The sequence below is a fragment of the Mastigoproctus giganteus genome, chromosome 3, assembly GCF_048544385.1.
Source record: "Mastigoproctus giganteus isolate SK-2022 chromosome 3, ASM4854438v1, whole genome shotgun sequence".
Lineage (NCBI taxonomy): Eukaryota > Metazoa > Arthropoda > Arachnida > Uropygi > Thelyphonidae > Mastigoproctus > Mastigoproctus giganteus.
In genome coordinates this window covers 176,102,159-176,125,612 of record NC_143577.1, presented here as the reverse complement: position 1 = coordinate 176,125,612, position 23,454 = coordinate 176,102,159, and the positions used below count along the sequence as shown (strand labels likewise).

The window sequence follows — 23,454 nt, the reverse complement described above, 5'->3', positions numbered from 1 at the left end:
GACACTATGCTGCTGCAACAGGTTCTGGAAAGGTTGAGTAGATGGGCTGAGAGGTGGCAAATCAAGTTTAACATTGACAAATGTAAAGTACTACATATGGGAAACAGCAACCCCAGAGCAACGTATCAACTCCTTGGTACTACACTGACAGTGGTAGAGAATGAAAGGGACCTGGGGGTGGTTGTGCAGGCAGATATGAAGTTCTCTGAGCAGTGCAGACGGGCTGCAAGAGTAGCTCATGGTGTATTGTCAATGATATATAGGAATTTTCTAGCAGGGATAAGGAGGTGATTATTCCCTTGTATAAGGCAATGGTCAGGCCATACCTAGAGTACTGTATACAGGCCTGGAGGCCTCATTTCAAGAAGGATGTAGAGCTGCTGGAACGAGTACAGAGAAGGGCAACAAGATTAGTGAATGGAACAAAGGGGTGCTCTTACGAAGAAAGGCTTAAGTTTTGCGAATTACAGTGTCTGGAGACTAGCCACCAGCGAGGTGATCTGATAGAGGTGTACAAAGCCTTGAATGGTTTGAGCATGCTCAATGCTGATGGGATTCTTCCTCTTGCTCAGAATAACCACCTGAGAGGGCATAAATTCAAATTGAGGAAAGACAGATGTAGGATAGATGTGCGGAAATTTGCCTTTAGCCAGCGGGTGGTTGGTAGGTGGAACAGACTTCCATCCCTTGTCGTGGAAGTTGATAGCCTAAATAAGTTTAAGGCTCAGCTGGACAGGTATTTCGAACGAACAGAGGGGTGAAGTGGAAGTGGTTATTTTTTATTTATTTATTTTACTTTATTTTTTTTTTGGCTGATGCTGCATAAGCTTGCTTTCTTGCATCAAATGCCTCTACTAATGCTAAATGCTAAAAAGCTTTCTACTTCCACAACATCAGACAGACATTTTTTCCAGCAATCAACCACCTGTTGGCTAAAGGTAAACTTCTGCACATCTATTCTGCAGCTAACCTTCCTCAATTTGAATTTATGCTCCCTTGTGCATGTAGTCTGAGCAATATTTATATACCAATTGGATGGTAATACACTCTGACTTGAAGTTCTCTGAGCAGTGTAGACAGGCTGCAAGAACAGCTGATGAGGTTTTCTCAATGATGTGCAAAAATTTTGCCAACAGATAAAGGGATGATTATACCATTGCATATAAGGTAGTGATTAGACAGCAGATGCTGTCTAATCACTGAATATTGCATACAGGATTAGAAACCTTTTTTAAGAAGAATGTAAATCTTTTGGAATGAGTGCAGAGAAGCACAATAAGGTCAGTCAGGAGGGTGCTCCTACCAAGAAAGAAAGTTCTGTAAATTGCACCATGCAGAAACTAGACATCTCCAGGGAGACAGGATTGAAGTGTTTTTAAAGTTTTGAATGAGTTGAATAAACTAAATTCTGATGGCATCTTTACTCTATATTAGATGATACATGCAAGGGAACATAAATTTAAACAGAAAAAGGATGGTTACCAAATAGGTTGCAGAAATTTACTTTCAGCCAGAGAGTAATTGATTGGTAGAACAAACTTCCAGAAAGTGTAGTAGTAGTAGTAGTGGCATGTGGTGCAAGAAAGCAAGTGTATATGCTTATGCAGCATCAGCCAAAAAAAAAATTATGAAACAATTCCTTCTAAATGTTTATCCAGTTCCTCCTTAAATTTATTTAACCTATCAACTTCCACAACAACAGATGGAAGTTGTTTCAGCAATTAACCACCCGCTGGCTAAAGGTAAATTTCCGCACATCTATTTTACATCTGTCTTTCCTCAATTTGTGGTGTATATCACCTCAGTGAGATCACCTCGCAGGTGCGTAGTCTCCAGAAACTGCAATTTGCAGAACTTAAGACCAGTACGCAGTACTGAAGGCATAGCCTGACCATTGCCTTATACAGAGGGACAATCGCCTCCTTTTCCCTGCTAGCAAAATTCCTGTATATCATTGACACGACACCATGAGCTACTCTTGCAGACCATCTGTAGTGCTCAGAAACCTTCATATCTGACTGCACAATTACCCCCTGGTCCTTTTCATTCTCTACCACCTTAAGTGTAGTACCACACAGTTGGTACATTTCTCTGGGGTTACTTCTACCCATATGCAATACTTTGCATTTGTCAGTGTTAAACTTCAGTTGCCACTTCTCAGCCCATCTGCCCAAATTTTCTAGATTCTGTTGCTGTAGCACACTGCCATTACTGTCATTAACAACCCTGCCAACCTTTGTATCATCTTCAAACTTCGACACTAAGCCTGATATGCCTTCATCAATATCATTAATAAATATACAAAACAACAGTGGACCCAACAGCGAACCCTGTGGGACTCCACTAATAACATTAGTCCACGAAGAGCAGCACCCATTGATTACCACCCTCTGTCTTCTCTCACTGAACCATCCTTTTATCCATTGTAGCAACTTACCCTTAATACCATTCTGCTCCAATTTGTACAGTAGTCTTTCATGTGCAACAGTGTCAAAAGCTTTCCTGAAATCCAAGTATATGATATCAAAATTATTTTTTGCATCCAGTTCCTTTGTAACCACATCATAATATCCAATCAGATTTGTCAGACAAGACTTTCCCTTAACAAACCCATGCTGTGTCTGAATTATTGCTGCAGTCTTGTCTAGATGATCCTGCAATGCATCTTTAACCAGTGACTCCATTATTTTACCCGGAACAGAAGTTAAACTAAGTGGTCTGTAATTACTGTGTCACCCTTTGATCCCTCTTTGTGAATTGGGGATACATTTGCACATTTCCAGTCTGTGGGGACCTCCCCTGAATCCAAGAATGCTCTCATAATTATGGCTAAAGGTTTGCTTACTTCCTTTGTCACCTCCTTTAATAAAACTGGATAGATTCCATCCACCCCAGGTGCCTTTCTTATGTTTAACTTCATCAATTTCTCCTCCACTTTGTTCTCAGTTATTACAAAATCATTAAGCACCCTGCTACAATTTGATAACCGTCTGGCATTTTCAAACCTTAATAACTCCTCATGTGTGAATATAGATGCAAAATGCTCATTCAGTTTGTTTGCTATCTGAGCAGGATCATCAACAGTCGAACCAGCGATATCAAGTGGACCAATCAGATTCATCCCCTTCCTTTTAGAATTTGTATAAGTAAAGAAATCCTTGCTGTTTTTCTTAGCATCCTTTGACAAAGATTTCTCGTAATCTTCCTTTGCCTGCCTAGCCTCCTTTGTGACTTGATTACAGACTAGCTTATATCTGCCATAGGCTTCTGTGTCACCTGATAATTTATATGTATCCCATGCATATTTCTTCTCTGCCACGAGTCTCATTAGTTCATTTGACAACCATTTAGGCCTAAACCTTGAATAGTATTTCTTAATAGGTATGAAACTTTTAGTAGCTTCCATGATTAATTCCTTGAATGCTTCCCACTTAGAATGTGGGAAGCATTCAAATGGAAAGTGTTGTGTGAGTACAGTAGGCCCTTGATTTAATGGACTAATTACTGGAAGGGGTTTCCGCTATTGCCGAAAGTCCGTTAAATCGAATGTATTTTAAAAACATATATTAATAACAAACTTACAATGTACAGGATGTATTAAAATGTTATTATAATTAATAAGTATGAATAAAATATTATTATAATGTACATTGAGTAATTTATACTAAAACATCTGTTAAATATATAAAAATAAATTTATGACAGGAACCAAACTTTATTTTAATTAAACACGTCAGAAACTATACAATGTAACTAATGGAGTGTTTCCACCACTTTTTGTTGTTATTTTTTTTCCCTTAAAGCTCACACAAAGTTGTTTTCAATGTGAACATTAATTTTTTCATTTAAATCCATTTTAGAGGAAAAAAATACTTAAATTCTTAAACCCCATTGAATAAAAAATGTTAAAAAAAGATAATAATATTTCATATTAATATTAACTTACTTGCAAGAATCACAATTTTCAGAAACAACTGTCATATGGAGGGAGAGGTGTTAATTCCTTGCTGGTAGAGGGTTCTGGTGAAATAGGTCCAGTTGATGAAGGGGTCTTGAAGAAATCAAGCTTCAGTTGTCTTAAACCTTGGTGCTGCTTCCTTAATACTGTAGATCGAAATTCTCTAAAATGTTCATAATAAGGAAGCATATCAGAGTCTGATGATGATTCAATATAATGTATGATGTCATCCATATGTTGTCTTATAACAGGCTATTTAGGATGAGGTGCAACTGATTCTTCATCTTTGTCATCATCATTGTCCTCTTGTTCTCTATGAAGAACAATTTCCACAATCTCTCCCTCAGAAATAATTTGATAGCCCGGATCACCTTCGTCGTTTTCAAGCCACTGTTCCACATCATTCTCAGTTGCATTTTGTTGCTGGCCCTCAGAAGGGTGTCCCGAAAATTAGACGCCTCAACTTCCTCAAAATCCATTTCGGGTTCTATGTCATACAACAACTTCTTCCAAGCATTGGCCAAGGTAGTAATCTTCACATCTTTCCACACAGCTGCTAAGTTGAAGATAGCAGATCTAATGTTGTATGCATGTAAATTTTGCAGTGTCTGTCGTGGTGCCTCTTGTATCTTCTTCTGCATCTTCTGTTTCTTCCAAAACAACCATCACCTCTTCCAAAAATTTCTTATACAACCTCTTACAAGCAACAATTACACCCTGATCCATTGGCTTTATCAGTGAAGTAGTGTTAGGAGGCAGAAAAACACATTTAATTCTCCCATCCCTGCTAACTAACCTCTCGGCATTAGGGTGAGCAGGTGCATTATCTAGCAGTAAAACAGCCTTTAATTCATTAGAAGGAATTTTCAGCACATCTGTCTGATAGCGTGGCACATCAGACAGATGTGCTGTCTGATGTGTGACGCTATCAGATATAAATAGGTTCTAAATTTTTCCTTTAGGAAAGAAATTTTTTTTCCGTTAAATCGAGGGGCTACTGTATTTGATAAATTTAAAGGATTGGGCAAATTATTAGAAGGGATGACAAATGAAATGGTATTTTTTTATTTTCTTTATATGGCTAGTGCTGTATAAACTCCTTTTCTTACATTATTTTACCAATTCTAATGTTAATAGCTGCTTGATTGGGCTTATCTTGTGTTTTTATTTCAGTTATTTATACTTCTGTTACTGTGCCATTCAGTACCTATAACTTTTATTATTTAACAACTAAATTTCTTTTTAAACAAATAAAAAATCATTCAAGCAACCTCACACATTCATAAATAGAACAACAGTAAAGTCAAATATATTAACAAAGGCAAAAAGGGATAGGAAAAGATTAAAAACATATAATCTCTAAATTATCATTCTTTTAAAATTATTTTTCAAAATATACTTCTAAAAACATTTATACAGGATGGTTTTAAAGTCTGAAATCATATAAGCATATATATATATGGGCATACATATATTTGCCCTTTAATGGTGGGGATATCATTATATCCCCACCATTAAAGCCATATATATATATATATATAGCTTTAATGGTGGGGATATAATGATTATACTGGCAGGGCATATAATGTGATTGATGTGTAGGTTGAAAGCTTAACAACAGATGGAACTCACATCGTGTTCATGCACTTGTACAGTAAAAAAAAGAAAGAGAAGTGCATTGCATACTGTAAGTGGTTCCAGCAAGACACAAAGCAGCCAGAATGGAAATATTGAATCGCAAGTTCTTTATAGGTGAAGCCTGGTTCCACCAAATTGGATGTGTCAAAGGTCAAAACAACAATTTGGGCAACTGAAAACCCACTTGCAAGGTGGTGTTGCATTGCACTTGTACAGTAAAAAAAAAAAAAAGAGAAGTGCATTGCATACTGTAAGTGGTTCCAGCAAGACACAAAGCAGCCAGAATGGAAATATTGAATCGCAAGTTCTTTATAGGTGAAGCCTGGTTCCACCAAATTGGATGTGTCAAAGGTCAAAACAACAATTTGGGCAACTGAAAACCCACTTGCAAGGTGGTGTTGCATTGCACTTGTACAGTAAAAAAAAAAAAGAGAAGTGCATTGCATACTGTAAGTGGTTCCAGCAAGACACAAAGCAGCCAGAATGGAAATATTGAATCGCAAGTTCTTTATAGGTGAAGCCTGGTTCCACCAAATTGGATGTGTCAAAGGTCAAAACAACAATTTGGGCAACCGAAAACCCACTTGCAAGGTGGTGTTGCATTGCATTCCATGAAAGTGTATGACATTCCATATTATGTTTCCAGATCATTGGCCCTATTTTCTTTAAAGAAACAATCAGCACCCATTGATCTCTGGAAATTTAGACTAACTGGTTGACTCGAAAATGATGGGAAGAATATTTCCAACAAGAAGGCAACTGTATGTGCATCTGAAGTGACATTGCTGACAGTGAATTCTGTAATTGAAGGCTGTGTGATCTCTGAGAGACTGGCTACCTGAATCACTAAACCTTACATCTCCTGCTTTTTTCTTTCCTATGATGAAAGAAAAAAGCAGTATTCTCTTTAAGATATCCTCATATTATTCTCCTTAAGTTATCACCACAGCTAAAAGATACTATCACCATGTTAATTACAGGCATTCCCAGGAACATTCTTTACCACATTACAAAAAATACACATCACTGGGTTCAAACATGTTTAGTATAGAATGATAGGCACTTCCAGTGTCTCCTGTCTCCTATAATGCATTGTGATATTATACAACAGAGACCCCAGGGGCTCACATTTCGTGAGCATGGGCTTGGCACACCCTGTGTCCTGAGCTGGATATCATCATTCTTCTCTTTCTTGGTGATTCCCTTCTACTTATGACTCTTGTTCTCTAATATAATACTAATATACAAGTCAACCTAACAGTGTGTTTTTCCCTAACAGTCTGTTTAGTGACTTTAAAAACATCTGTACATCGATACCAAAAGAGTATAAAATGTCAAACATCAAATATGCCACTGAAAAAAAGAGAAAAAATTGAATTTCTTTGTATGTTTACCATCCAGATATATGATGTAAGTCTGAAATCAGGGGTCCCCTGATTGGCTGCCTACTTTTCGTCATTGAATAAAGCATATCCCCATAAATTTTGTGATAATAGGCATTCTCCCACAATAGAAATGGCCTCATTCCTTACACAGGCTCTGATTAACGTGATTGTATGTGCAAATACTGCTTTAAAACTGAAAGAATTATTGCATCACTGAGATTCAAATTGAGTTTGATCACAAAAATACTCAGATTGAGAAGATGCTATTTGGGTTGATGAGATTATGATATGTCACACTCCGTGAATGTATAAAAAATCCTAAGCTTCAAACAAAGCATGGCTTTAACAGGATCACTAGCACATTCTAGCAGGAAGAGGCAACAGGATTGTGTATCATTTAAACTGGAATGCTCCTAATATATTGGGTTACATTAGATTCAATCTATTGTTTGGTGACTCGCTGATAAGTGAACGGGGCTTTACTTATGTTTGAGCACTAATAGATATAATGTCTTTATTTCTTCCTGTCAGGTTAAATTTCTACTATTGATTCTTTCCTATAAATATTAAAAGTTAAATTTTTTATTTTATTTTTTGCATTGCACCCAGACGATTCACCTTTGTCATCAATATATTTTTTTATTTATTTCAGATAAGCTTAATATATTACTGAATGAGCCATCACTTTGTACTCCTCAAAATTATGTTGACCGATATCTTTCTCTGGAGCCTATTATATCAGATGACGGTAAGTGTGCCCTAGTGGTTTTACTCTCTCCTATTTTAATAATGGATATCCAATGATGTTAACTTAATTTAAGATGCCAAAAAGGAATAAACCCAGATATAACTCACCTTCCTTTTGATTTGTTTTCCTTTTGATAGAGATTGAATTCTAGTGATAGTTAATCATGCAGTTTGTTTACTTCATAGAAATTATTCCTAGCACAGGTGACATTTGTTTCCTATTTAACTGAAACCTCTTAAGTTAGAAAAGCCGTTCCCTACAACTCGGAATCTATCGGTTCATTTTTGCATTTGCATACTCTCTTCGGCTTTTTTTTTTTTTTTTAATTCAACATTATTCGTTAAACATGGAATCACTCAAGTTCAGCTTCCCTTAATTCACCAGATGTGGTTCCGTGGGACTTTTTTGTTTTCTCTTCTGAAAAAAGCCTTGAAAGGACATCTATTTATTTGACATGTAGGCAAAGAGTAATATGATGGCTCAGTTTTTAATGATTCAGAATAGTTTCCAGTAGTTCCAAGAATGGAAAAATCGTTGGAGGCTTATGAGTCATCTCAGAAGTACAGTATTTCGAAAAGGATTAATTTTCCATCCAGATGCTTATTGTCAGGATCAACTCAGCGTATGTGGTACCCTTAGGTCACATTGACTGATGACCCCCCCCTCCTGCCAATGCAGATTTTCATCTTTTAAAATGATTAATTTTACCAATTTGTGCCAAATTTAATGCCTCCTAAACCTTGGCATCCCTGGGCCCAGTGCCTACTCAGCCTTGTCCTAAAGCTGGCCCTGCTTATTGTCACTATATTGTAGTAGTCTGGATATTTTTTGGAGCAAACCTTGTATATCTTCCATTCATCTGTTATAAGGTAATGTTAGAATTTTCAAAATACAGAGTCATATTTGGCCAAAAACACTATACAAATGGCAAAAATTTGATGTTGCATATTATGATAAAGCAACTAGTTTGGAGTTCCATTTTTTTTTTCATTCCTTTTCCTTGAACTGCATTTTATAACATCAGTGTACAACTCTTTATTAATTTTTTCTCCTTCAGTATGGTCATGGTGGACAATGCCCTGTCAGTCAAAAAATACTAGCAACATGGCCTTCATTTTGCTGCATACCTGCCATACTTTTTAGGATTGGGGAAAGTAGTAGTCTTCCAATGGGGCAACCTGCTGTCTGGTTTCGGGATCATGTTCATAAACTCATGTTTTATCTCCAGTTCAACATGTCTAATCATTAGTTTGCACATTCAAAAAAATCAGAAGACATGCTGGTGTTGTCCACATTGTTCCTCTGTTAACAGCTGCAGCATATGTTTTGCAAAAGTGTACCCCACCTGGTGTTTAAAGTTTTGTTAAAATGGAGTGAAATGATCTAACAGAGATATAATTTTCTTCAGCAATTTGACAAACAGTTAATCTTAGTCACTTTGTACTAAAGTTTGCATTTGACACAACTTCATTATTTATTGAAGTTAGGGCTGTCCAGATAGTGGATCACTTTTAGACGTATGTCTAACTACATTATACTTTGTCCCATGCACCCTGCTATGTCAGTTTTGAACAATGGACATAATCCAGATACTTTTTGAACCACCCTCCTCAAGGATGACATATGGCCCCAGGTGCCAAGTGAATCTTGAGGCCAAGCGATCTTCTGTGCTATTTCTACTGCAATTCATAGAGCAATTTTCCTAGAGCGACTGAATTTTTCCTTGTTTATTTCGTTTTAAAAGTCTTTCTGTTAATTAGCTCTACTTTTTAAAAGTATAGAAAGAGAGCCAGAAAAAGGAAAGTACCTTTTTATTTATTGTATATACTAACCGTACTAACCCCTATGCTTGGCCACAAGCGGCACTGCTCCTCCCTCCCCGTGGGAGAGCCGGTAACCTGGGTGGAAAAGCTAATACCGCAGGGCGAAAAGGAGCCGACATGGATAAAGAAAATTATCCGGCCTTAGAGCCTTCAAGCTCAAATACATAGATTGGTATAATTCTGATGAAGGTAGTGCGCAACATAAGTGCTTAAAGGTGCCTCCGTAGCCAGGTGGGCAGGAGCAGCAGTGTGTAGCACATGCTTCTTGATTAGACCGGGGTTCGAGCCCGTGACCACCAAATACGGAGGATGTGGAAAGGTCAGGGAATGGCCACCACATATCCCCGGAGCAATATGGCCTTAGTTGCTAATGCTCCTAAAAACCAAATAACAACAACAAGTGCTTAAAAATAGACAATCATCAACCTGAGTATCCAACTTTCCTGATTATCCATTCCTTAACTAGTCAACCAGTGAGCAAACTCTCTCCATTTATCATACAGAGAATTCTAGAAAATGCTGCTGGATCACCTAAAATGGTCAAAAGGTTACAGTCAGGGGGATTTGCTTGTGAAAACTACACAGTCGAGAACATTCAGAATTGTTGTTAATGATACAACATTTGGTGGATATCCCTGTTAAAATATCTCCCCACACACACACACACACACACACACAAAACCCTAAATAGTTCCAAAGGTGTTATCTCTGAGTGGGATCTATTGAATGTAACAGAAGAGGAGCTTGTACAAGAACTTAAAGATCATACAAGCTAAGAGAATTCTGACTCGTACAGATGGCAATCTCATTCCAACCCATAGTGTAATACTCACATTCAGTATTCCAAACTTACCAAATACTGTTAAAGCTGGTTATCTAAATTGCCATATCCACCCCTATATACCAAATCCAGTATGGTGTTATAAGTGTCAGAAGATCGGACATCTCAGACAACATGTCGAGGAAACACAATATGCCCAAAATGTGGATCCCAGGATCACACTCAAACAGACTGTACTGCAACATCTCCAGTTTGCCCTAATTGCAAGGAAGATCATCCTGCATATTCTAAAAATTGCAAAAGTTATGGAAACTTGGGAAAAGAATACAGAAATTTAAAGTTGAAAATAAAGTGACTTATCAGGGAAGCGAGAAGACAAATACTGAAAGACTACTCCTGCACCTACATATGCAAATGTTACAAAGAAATATCATTCAGTTGCTACAGAAACCAATGACTCAGTTCCACCTAACATATCACTTGCTGAATGGGCTAGAGCCTCAGCTTTCAGTTCCTCAGCCATTCTTGAAGCAAAACAACAGAGACCAGACTTGTAATATATTAATTTCCAATTTCCATCCCCTCTACTTTTTCTACTTTTTCATCAAGTCCTAAAGTGAGACGAGGATGGCAAAAGCTGAATCTTTTTTTTTTTTTTTTTTTTGATTTGGTAGTTGTTGGCACATCGGCTTCTGTGGCCATATTGCACCTCCCAAGGTTTTTGCAGTACTTTGATCCAAGCCCCGAGGCGGGAATCGAACCCCGCGACCTTTGGGTTGCCGGGCAGGTACTTTTACCCACTCGGCTAGCCCGGTCGGCCTGCTGTGAACGTAGTGATCAGTGAAGTGATCAACTTGTATAATTAAGGTAATAGAGGAAGGAATGTTCAATGGGATAGCGGAGTTATAGATCAGCAGTCTCCATTATTTTTGTTTGGCTGAAACTCCAGAAGATGGGTACATCTGAGTCACCGCGTTAAAGGTGTGGCTGAATTGGAGACGGATGAAGCAAAAGAAGTGTGGGTTTTTTAATAGACTTTCACTTTTGGATGGTGGAAAAAAGTTAGGTTAGTTTACGCAACTATTTCGGAACGGATTCAAGCAAAAGAAGCCACGCCCTTAAAATGGTACCCATGTTCTGGAGTATAACCTTTTTTTATTTTAATTTTTATTTATTATTTTTTTTAAATATAATTCTATAAATATAATATAATACCCACTCGGCTAGCCCGGTCGGCTTGTTGAATCTTCTATTAAAACCAAAATTAATACTGCAGAAATGGATACAGATGATAAAACTCAACAAGAACCTATATTAGAAATTTATGCTGAAGAAGATATGGACACTGGACGGCCTACCTTTCCTAAAGAATATAAAATTAAAATAGATCACAATAAGCCTACCGCCTCTAAAAAGCAACTGGATCATCCTACCACTAAATCTAAATAATGAAGTGCATATTACAATGGAATTGTCGAGAACTACGTACTAATACAGATGAACTTTATAACCTAATCCGAGATTTCAATCCCGCAGGAATTTGTTTACAGGAAACATTTTTAACTCCACAAGTGACCCCCTCAATAAAGAAATATACTTTGTACAGGCATGACAGGAATGCAGCAACTGCAGCCCATGGAGGTGTAGCAGCTTTGGTATCCATTACTAATCCGTCTAGACAAATCCTCTTAAAAACTAATTTAGAAGTTGTTGCTGTAAGAATAGAAATTGGAATATCTTTATCTCTTGTTTCTATTTATCTTCCACCAAACCAAACGTATAAGCTCCTTGCCCCTTGCCCAGATACCACCTGCTATTTGTTTGATGGGTGACTTTAATGGACACCACCCATTATGGGGAAGTGTCCATATGGATAAAAGAGGGCAGCTAATAAAAATGTTACTGGACACACACACACAATCTAACTCTGCTGAACACCGGTGCACATACCCATGTTCATTTTCCCACAAGAAATACTTCTGTCATATCTATCTGCTCCCCCGCTCTATACCCAAGTATACATTGGGCAGTATTGGATAATTGCCAGAGTAGCGATCATCTTCCAATTACTTGTAAATTCCAAACTACCTCCACCTATCCGGAAACTCGCAAAAGATGGAAATTTACAAAGGCAAACTGGATAAAATTTTCCTTAAGTACAGTTTTAGATAAAAACTTCATTTTGAACCAGTCAGTAGATGAAGCTAATGACCATATCACTAAACGGATACTAGCAGCAGCTGACAAAGCTATTCCTCAGTCATCGACTCATCCACACAGGTGCAAAAACTACTGGTGGAATGATGAATGTAATAGAACAAAAAAAGAAAAGAACAAAGCTTGGAATATTTTCCGCAAGCATCCCACTATTATTAACCTTATAAATTACAAGAAACTAAATGCTAAAGCAAGACAAATAAGAAGGAAAGCCAAAAAAGATTCCTGGATACAGTTTGCTTCCACTATCACCAAAAACACCGATACTAGATTAATCTGGAAGAAAATCCAACATCTGAATGGCAAATATCCATTATCATCCTCTCCAATATTGATCTGGCACAGGAACTGTCTTCCCCAAAGACATAGCAAACACTTTTGCTGAAACTTTTGCAAAAATTTCAGCAGCAAATTCATATGATGCTCCATTCCAACAAAAATAAAGGGGTAGCAGAAAGATATAAGTTAAATATCAACATCGGTCTGTCTCTTCCATATAATCAGCCTTTTACAGTATCCGAGTTAAAGGAAGCTCTTAACAGAGCACCCATATAGTGCAGCTGGTCACGATGGTATATTTTATATTATGCTAAAACACTTGAATGATACTGCTTTACAAACTCTTTTAATATTTTTTAACAGAATTTTTCAGGAACATGTTTATCCTCACTCTTAGAGACATTCACTTGTATTAGCCATCCCTAAACCGGGAAAAGACCTCTCTAATCCGGGAAATTATCATCCAGTTTCCTTAACTAGTTGTTTGGGGAAAACACTGGAGAAAATGGTTCTCAAGCGCCTCACCTGGTTTCTTGAGTCACATAACGTCTAACATAAAAATCAGTATGGATTTCGGCAAAATAGATCTGCATTAGATATGATGACCAAAGCAGAATCAAACATCAGAAACGCTTTTGTCAGAAATGACCACCTCATTATGGTAAGTTTCGATTTAGAAAAGGCCTTTGATACAACATGGCGTTTTGGTATTCTACGGGATCTTCATACCTTTGGTCTACGAAGCAGGCTTCCCTTGTTTATTCAGTGCTTTCTCCAGGACAGAACCTTTCAGGTTAATCATCTAAATGCTCTTTCTAGAATTCATATACAGGAGGGGGGGGTCCTACATCTTGAGTCCTCCACTATTTTTAATAAGAATAAACAATATCATCCATGATATTCCAAGCACAGTAGAATTATATCACTATGCAGATGACCTCGTGATTTCGTGCCAAGGAAAAACTATGAATTTTATTGAGAGACAGCTTCAGATCTCAATTAACAAAATTGAGCTGTGGATGTCTCGCAATGACTACCGTTTATCAGCACAAAAACCAACCGTATTCATTTCTGTAAAAAATATAAGATCCACCCTGAGCCTGAACTACAGCTTAAAAATTTCTCCTTACCTCTTTCCAATAGTATCAGATTTCTTGGCCTAATCCTGGACAATAAATTAAACTTCTTACAACACATCACATACCTGAGAACCATTTGCTTGAAAAAATTAAATATCCTCAGAGTACTATCTTCATTGACATGGGGGTGCTGACTGATACACTCTGATTTGACTTTATCAGGTATTAATCCTATCTCGCTTGGATTATGGAGTTCCAGTCTATGACTGCCAGGAAATGTGCACTAACTTGGCTGGACACTATCCATCACAGTGCCCTAAGAACTTCTTTAGGAGTATTCAAAACATCCCCTGTACAGAGTCTATATATAGAGGCACACAGACCTCCATTCCATCTTCAGAGGAAAATGTTGCTCCTCAACTATGCAGCAGAAATACGGAATCTTCCCTTTCATCCTATCTCGCCATACTTATTTGAGCCCATATGGACCACATTTTATCAGAACAAACCTAACGAAAACAAGCCCATTGGGCTTGTTTTCGTTAGGAATGCTGGAATCTAGACACAGGTAATATCTTTCAGGAAATGAGCACACGTGACCCTCCGTGGTCTGATTATACACCGGTCTGTGATTTCTCATTCCAACAATGGGGGAAAAACAAGCAACAGACCTCACTATCAGGAAACTCCATGCTGCACATGTAACAAAAAATTCTTGGTGTTTTCAAATATATACCGATGGCTCAGAAACAAGTATGACAGTGGGCACAGCAGCAGTTTCTTCTATATTTTCTACCTCTGTGTCCCTTCCAAAGGAATGCAGCATCTATTCTGCTGAACTGTGGGTGATTAAAATAGCTCTGGATCACGTGATTAATCTGTCCGTAAAGCAAATTATGATCTACTCTGATTCTCTGAGTGCAATAACATCATTGAAAAATCCAGCCAAGCCAATCCACCCATCTTGAAGCAAATCAGATCACAGATTATTGCGTTACAAGCTGTAAACCAATCAGTCACTTTCTTTTGGATACCAGGTCATGTAGGCATCAAAGGAAATGAATATGTAGATCAAGCCTCTAAACATCCAATCACTGCAAGCTCTCCTAACTACCAAGTGCCATATGCAGACTACAAATCAGTCATAAAAAACGTGTGTGAAGAGCAATGGTTGTAAATTTGGCAGGCTCAGTGCGGCAATAAACTGCTTCAATTTAAACAGGAACCTAAGTTGTTGCCATCAAGCATGCGATCAAATAGGCAAGAAGAGGTGATCCTGGCTAAGACCATATTGGGCATATGTATCTAACCCATATTTATCTACTCAAGGGGGAAGGTCTGCCTATTTGTACATTTTGTCAGTCTACACTTACAGTGAGGCATATTCTAATAAATTGCAATCATTATAATAATTACCGAAACACAATTTTCACATCTGCAAGAACCTTTGACATTACCCCGTCTGATTGTAGACGATGCAAATCTAGCTGAGTTCTTGGATTTCTTAAAGCAGACAGGATTATTTTACAGATTTTAACTGGTACTTGCACTACGGAATAGAATTAGGCACAATATGGCCTTAGCAGCCCTTGTGCCACTAAACAGCATATCAACCAATCAAGGATGACGTATAAAAATGGTAGAAATGAGTCATAAGCAGGTAAATCTGCTTAAAACTGTAATGCTGCAGGAAGTGTAGTTCCAAAAGAAATACACACTGTTCATTATTAATGCAAAGCTTTCACTTCAAATTAGGTGATTACAGTCCTCCAGTATAATCCATTTGGTTGTTGATCATGCTGCTATTAGTGTGGAAGCTTTTAAATACCATCTAGCAAGCCTTTTTTTTTTTTTTTTTTTTTTTTTTGAGTGTGTGATCCTTTTTAATAAATTAATGTGACAGCTTCTAAAAGTTCCATAAGAGACAAAAACTGAATTGCATGGGGAAGGGTGCTCCAACTTTGGAAAGGTGTCTAATTCTGTGGGCTATGATATGTCTAGAAATGTATAGTAATGAACAATGCTTTTTTGCGGACGGTACGCAACGGTACGGCATACCAGCACCTTTATTAACAGTGGCTTGTGACATTTGGATGCAATACACTTCGAAATTTGTAATATTCCTTAAATTTTTTTCACATTTTTTTGCCTACTATTCAAATAAGCTTAAAGTTATTTAACTAAATTTGACTTTTCACTGTCTATTGTTAAGATATTTCTATATAAAACTTTATAACCATTTTTAGAATTCTAAATTACTCAGATCTCTGTTTAACGAAGTCCTTTTATAGCTAATTATTTGAATTCCCCTTGGAAGTTACATTTAAATTAGTTTCTGTTGAGCAAAGAAAATTTTCATATAATGAATTGATTAGGATAGACTTAATTCGATATGCACTGTTTGCATTTCTGGCCTTTATGCAATTAATGCTGCAGCATGAATTAAGAGAGCTAACAGGATTACCATTCTACAACTTAGTGGTACTCGCAAAACCTATCCGACCACCTGGCACACATACGGAGGAGTCACGCTGTTCAACGGGCAGATCAAAGGGTATTCCCGATGCTGACAATGGGCTCTGGTCAACCTTCTACTGCAGTGGTGTCCAACTTTTTCTCATACAGGGGCCATATTCAAAAAAATTCAAAGTTAGATTTCTTTCGCGGTGTGTTACAGTTTCCATATCTTGTTACATGTAAAAGTAAAATTGACTGTTTTAGTTCACTTTCCAAGCAGGCCGTAGGTTGAACACTACTGTAAATCAATTGTAAGTGCCCTGTTCGAGAATTTGGAGAGAGAGATTTTCTTTTATCCTGACAAATAATCATCTGTTGTTTCGCAGTAGTGCGTTATCCACATCTTTCAGTAAAATTTCCCTATCTCTATTTACATGGACACAGTACTTGAACATCGGAATGACACCAACATTTTGGACAGTTTCAAAAAAAAAAAAAAAATTCAAATTTAACAACTAATTCAAAGAACTAATGACAAAATCGATGACGAGAGAACAAAAATGAGGACAACGAAGGTATTAAACCTAGACATGAAATGTTTGAATTTTGTGAAAATTAAGTTATAAAATTGTCAATTAGGTTTCAGGTGAATGGCCCCTTGAAGTGAGCACCTGTACGTGGTGAGGAGACCTCCCAGTGATGCTGCTGGTCTTCCAGATTAGCATCGCTGGGATCTAACGCCCATACCTTGGTTCCAGGGTTACATCGTTGGAATCCGGCATGTGCAGCTGTGTGCCGCGACCCATGGAATTCCGAAAGGGGGATCCTGGTGGTTGAGGGGCCCAGCCTTAATACACCACTTTGGCCCCTGCTTCGACAAGATGGGTGGTCCCGGACCGGCCCGACTGGGATCATTCGGCAGGTGGTTCTTACTGCTAGGGTCAACTGCATTCCAATAAGTCTCCCTCCCTTTGGTCCTGGGACGGGATCAAGGCTTATTGGAAACGTGGGTATGGTGCTCCTAAGTGAACTTGGCGTCCCATTTGTGTACGCAGTACCTGCTAGTTCACGAGTGGGCATCCCCTCGTAGGGCTCCTTGGTGGGTGAGGTACTTAGGGCATCGGAAATTTTTATCTTACTCCTATGAGTAATTTAAATCCTTCTTCTTCTGGGGCCCCAACAAGGCCCCTACCTAATCGATCATCAGATGAGAGCGATAACAATTCTGTTAAAAGAGCCAGAACTGAGGAGAAAACACCATCTGTGACACCGCTTTTCCTCATTCTCCATTCCACCGGAGAGCAGTCAGTTGGAAAAATGTCACCTTTATCCAGAAAGGATTAGAAGGGATGGCAGGTTCACCCAAATTGTAAAACAGCTGCGTTCTGGAGATATTTTGAAAGCCACATCTATAGGGGGAATACCCATCATCGTAATCCCTCACAAAACTTTGAACACATCACGTGTCATATCAGAGTGGGATCTTCTTCACGTTTCTGAAGAAGAGATCTGCTCTGAATTAAAAGAACAAAGAGTGACAGCTGTCAAGCGAATATCCATGCGTAAGGATGGGAATCTCGTCCCTACCCAAGTTCTCATCCTAACATTTAACACCCCACAGCCTCCAAGTTCCATCAAGGCAGGGTACTTAAAACTGCCCAATGAGGATTTACGTTCCAAACCCACTGAGGTGTTTTAAATGTCAAAAGTACGGCCACTCACAAACAGCTTGTCGTGGTAACCCTGCCTGTGCTCGGTGTGGTGCTAAAGATCACAATAGCAAGGAATGCCTAGCTCCTAAGCCAAATTGTACTAACTGTCAAGGAGAGCACCCTGCATACTCTCAAGCATGCCACCGGTAGAAGGACAAAAAGGAGATTCAAAAATTAAAAACAGAGCTGAACATCTCCTACCCAGAGGCCAGAAAACGCATTCAACCAATAAATAGTGGGAAGCTTTTATACGCCCAGAAAGTTTCTGGTAAGAGTGCCATCGGGACCCAAACTGATATGACTGTCCCCCCCAAGGGATTCTTTTACTCCCATTGCTCGCTATTTATTGAGTTTGATAAAGCCCACCCAAAAATCGCAGTCAGCTGCCACTCCAATATCGGTACCTCCCAGTGCTCCAGCATTATCAACAGCGAGCACTAAACTAACACCACAGAAAAGTGAACTGCCCACTTCAGGGCAAGAAATAATGGATATTTGAAACCAAGGAGGTACACGATGAGTCAGTCTTGGAACTCTTTGCAGAGGAAGAAATGGACACAGGACAGCGTCCATACTTCCCCAGGAAAAATAAATCCAAGACTGACAAAATTAAACCCTCAGCACCTCGGAAGCCACCTGATGGACCCCCCAAGCCCAAATAATGACTAAATTCCTACAGTGGAATTGTCGTGGATTCCGGCAAAATATTGATGACATCAAGGCGCTCCTGCAAAAGCACACACCAGCTGGCTTTTGCATACAGGAAACTTATTTAAAGGCAAATGATCACCCCACCATGCATAACATTACCATCATTCGTAAGGATAGAATTGTGGATGGTCGTGCTCATGGAGGAGTCTCAATCCTCGTCGGCAACCAGATCCCATTACAGCCTTTGCAGCTTACAACTAGCATTAAGGCTGTAGCAATTCGCCTTACAGTGGGGTTTTTATTAACTGTCTGCTCTGTTTATTTGCCACCTGTATTTGACATCTCTCAGAAAGACCTTGATGATCTTATCATGCAATTGCCTTCCCCTTGTTTAATTCTTGGGGATTTTAATGGACATAACACTCTGTGGGGTAGTGCTAGCATCAATGGAAGGGGACGAGTCATAGAGCATATGCTCACTGACAATGACCTCTCCCTCCTAAATGTGGGAACAAACACCTTCTTCCACATGCCTACCCATACATTCTCTGCCATTGATCTTTCTATCTGTTCCCCTTCTCTCCTTCCTTCACTTACTTGGTAGGTAGAAGAAAACCGATATGAAAGTGATCACTTCCCCGTGATAACCACCCTAACTAGTGGCAGACCGTGTCTGCCATTTAGTTTACCGCAGTGGAAGATTGATCAGGCTGACTGGAATGCCTTTCAGCATCTGGCAAATCTTGACATCGCTACAGTCAGTCAGGAGCCAGTCAATGATGCAGTCATGTATGTCACAGAAACAATTGTCCAAGCAGCTGCAATTGCAGTCCCAAAATCATCCAGCCGGTTCCCACTATTTCCCAAACCTCTTTTGTGACTGCATCATAGTATCCAATGAAATTGGTCAGGCAAGACTTTCTCTTAACGAAACCATGCTGTGTCCGAGCTATAACTGAAGTCTTGTCTAGATGATCCTGCAGTGCTTCTTTAACCAGTGCTTCCATTAATTTTCCTGGAACAGAAGTTAAACTCACAGGTCTATAATTACTTGTGTGAGCCTTTGATCCTCCTTTGTGAATTGGGGTCACATTTGCACATCTCCAGTCTATGGGTACCTCCCCTGAGTCCAAAGAAGCTCTCATAATTATGGCTAAGGGTTTGCTGACTTCCTTTGCTGCCTCCTTTAATATAACTGGATAGATCCCATCCACCCCGGGTGCCTTTTTTATGTTTATCGTCAACAATTTCTCCTCCATTTTTCCCTCAGTTATTACAAAATCATCTAGCTCACTGCCAGAGTTTACTTCACCTCTGGCATTCCCATTCCTGAATAACTCCTCATATGTGAATGTAGATGCAAAATACTCATTTAGTTTGTTAGCCACCTGAGCAGGATCATCAACAGTTGAACCATCAATATCCAGTGGACCAATCTGATTCATCCCTTTCCTTTTAGAGTTTACATAGGTAAAGAACTCTTTTCTGTTTTTCTTTGCATCCTTTGCCAAGGATTTCTCATAGTCTCCCTTTGCCTGCCTAATCTCCTTTGTGACTTGGTTACAGACCAGCTTATATCTCTCGTAGGCTTCCATGTCACCCATTAATTTATATGTATCCCATACATTTTTCTTCTCTGCCATATGTCTCATTCATTAGGCGCCTCCGTAGCCAGGTGGGAAGGAGCAGCGGTGCGTAGCACACGCTTCTTGATTAGACCGGGGTTCGAGCCCATCATCACCAAATATGGAGGATGCAGAAAGGTCAGGGAATGACCACCGCATATCCTCGGAACAATATGGCCTTAGTTGCTAATGCTCCTAAAAACTAAATAACAAACAAACATATGTCTCATTAGTTCATCTGACATCCATTTAAGCCTAAACCTTGAACAGTATTTCTTAGTTGGTATGTAAAGCCTAGTAGCTTCCAAGATAAATTCTTTGAATGCTTCCCATTTTGAATTTGCTGTTGGTATCATCATCAGTTGGTCCCACTGTATAGAATTTAAATACTGTCTCAGACCATTGTAGTCACCTTTATGAAAGCAAAAACCCTTCCCTTTACCCCTGATGGTAGTTACCTCTTTGAGGAAATCCCACTCAGCACACTGTGATCACTGCCACCTATTGGTTCCTTTATCTGCAGATTCTTAATGCATGAAGAATCACTACTGATAATCAGATCAAGAGTATTACTCCCTCTATTTGCCTCCCTAACATGCTGATGTAGAAAACAATCATCCAATAAATCCACAAAAGCCTTGCTAGTGTGTGAGTGACCAACCCACAAGTTCCAGTCAATATCTGGGAAATTAAAATCCCCCATTATAAGACTCACTGATTTACTGGTCCACTCTATTTCTCTGTACAGTTTCTTATTATACTCATCAGAGTCATTAGGCCTGTAGCACACTCCTACTCTCAATATTGATCTCCCAATTCTTATGTCACACCAAACTGACTCGACACTGCACTGTCCAGCGATGTCGACTAGCTTCACTTCCTTGGATTTTATGTGTTTCTTAACTAATAGCATAACCCCTCCTCCCTTCCTATCCTGTCTATCCTTTCTGTATACATTGTACTCCCCAAATTCCAGTTCTGCATTCCTTATATCTGTGACACCACATCTCTGATGGCCCCGAGTGCCAAGCGATTTTCTTAAGTGATATGTAGTGCTATAGTATCTTAGGCAATGAGAGAGCAGATCAGGCAGCCAAAAAACCAAACAGTACAACACCAGCAAATTACCAAGTACCATATAGAGATTATTTGAAGCATATTAATAAAGTCTGTATGTTTCAGTGGATAGAAATATGGAAAGCACAAAGTAATAACAAGTTGCTCCAAATCAAAGAAGAACCAGCCTTATGGATTTCCAGCTTCAGACAAAATAGACAGGAAGAAGTTGTACTAGCAAGACTAAGAATTGGACATACGCACCTAACCCATATGTTTCTACTCATGGGGGATGACCCACCTCGATGCACACATTGTACACTACCGCTTTCAGTCAAGCATATACTTTTAGATTGTCCTCACTATTCCTATTTCAGAAGTACTTTCCACTCTCAATCACAACTGCAAGAACCGCTATCCCTTAACCATATGATTGGCAATAGTGCTAACCTAGCTACACTCTATACCTTTCTGAAGCAAATACATATATATGAATTCCTCTGATGCCAAAATGGAACACATTATATTACTTTAGGATAATAATATAGGACCTGGCACATTTTGGCCTTAGCTGCCCTTGTGCCCTTAAACACCAATACCAATACATCTTTGATATTCCAACAATATCTGCCTTTGATGTTTTGAGCACTACCTGAAATTCATCAAATTTATTTACCAAACTCCTAACATTGGTGTACATGCAAATATACATGCACCTGTTCCTATTCTTAGCTACCCTAACACAACCATGTGTTTACTTGTACCACAATGACTCCCAGCAGTCTCTGAAATATCCTGCATCTTGTTTTCCAGGCTGCTGCTCATTCCAATAGAAGCAGTGCAAGAATCACTTTCACCTCTGCCAGTGGCTACTGTTTGTTATACCATTCAGAAACACCACGTGTTATGAAAGGTTTAAACAAAGTCATGTTGCCTGTGTACTGGAAGTCAAACAAGAAGGCTTGGGTGACACAGGATGTCTTCTTGGATTGGTACACCAACTGTTTTTGCCCTACTGTTCTCAAATTCTGCAATGACAAAAATTTACCAACCAAGGCTATTCTTCTTTTGGACAATGCCCCTGGACATCCTACAAATCTGGGTGAAGTCAGAACGCCTTTTAAAGTTAATATTGTCTACATGCCCCCTAATACATCAGTTTTGCAACCTATGGACCAGGGGGTAATAGCTGCTTTTAAAGCTTATTACCTGCGACAAACATTTACAGAAATGGTGAAAGCTTTGGATGTGGCCAACATTACCATCAGAGAATATTGGCAGTTGTTTGATGTCTTAAAGGGCATCAATCACATTAACGCAGCCTGGCAAAAAGTGACTGTCAATTGTGGAGTGTGGTGTAAACTTCTCCCCGATCTCGTGCATGACTTTGGAGGATTCAAGCCACAACAGCATGTTGTAGAAGACATCAGCAGGCTGGCATAAGAGACACGGTTAGAAGAAGTTACAGTTAAAGATGTAACTGAGCTCGTGAAGAGTCATGCAGAGACTCTTTCAAATGAAGACCTTGAACAGTTAGCTGCAAAACTTAGCCGACAGCAGGAGGAAGAGACAAAAGAAGGCTCTCCTCTAAAAATTATGAAGACCAGTGATCTACAACAGATCCTTGCAAGTGTAAAGTCCCTCACTAATGAGCTCTGTGACATTGATCATGGCTGGGAGAGGAGTGCCACAGTTAAAAGGAGTGTCATATCAACCCTAAGCCTATATTTTGAAATTCTTAAAGGAGGAAGAAATCCAGGCAATCAACATTTGATCCGTTCTTCAAAAAAAGGCAATCTTCTCAATCAGAGCCGTCAACAGAAGATCCTCAACCAGGACCTTCAAGATCCAACTAAAACTTTGGCATTATGCCACTGTCAAAATGTTTTATGTATGTATGTGTATTAATTTATTTTTTATTTACATGTATTGTACATACTTATTATATTTATGGAGGTTAAAAATAAAACCCTTTTTTAATTAAAAAAGATTATTTCTTTGCTTTAAATATACCAGTATTGAAAAGGATAGGTAAAATTTTTGAT

At 38.8% G+C, this 23,454-nt stretch overlaps 1 protein-coding gene across 1 annotated transcript in view; it reads left to right on the top strand.

The window, feature by feature from the left end:
* The window catches only part of LOC150088429 (uncharacterized), a 132,943-nt gene that overhangs the window by 88,630 nt on the left and 20,859 nt on the right, over positions 1 to 23,454 (top strand). Inside the window, exon 3 of the mRNA XM_090370773.1 lies at positions 7,634 to 7,729. Coding sequence (XP_090226899.1) covers positions 7,634 to 7,729 — 96 coding nt within the window. The remainder of the gene's footprint in view (positions 1 to 7,633; positions 7,730 to 23,454) is intronic.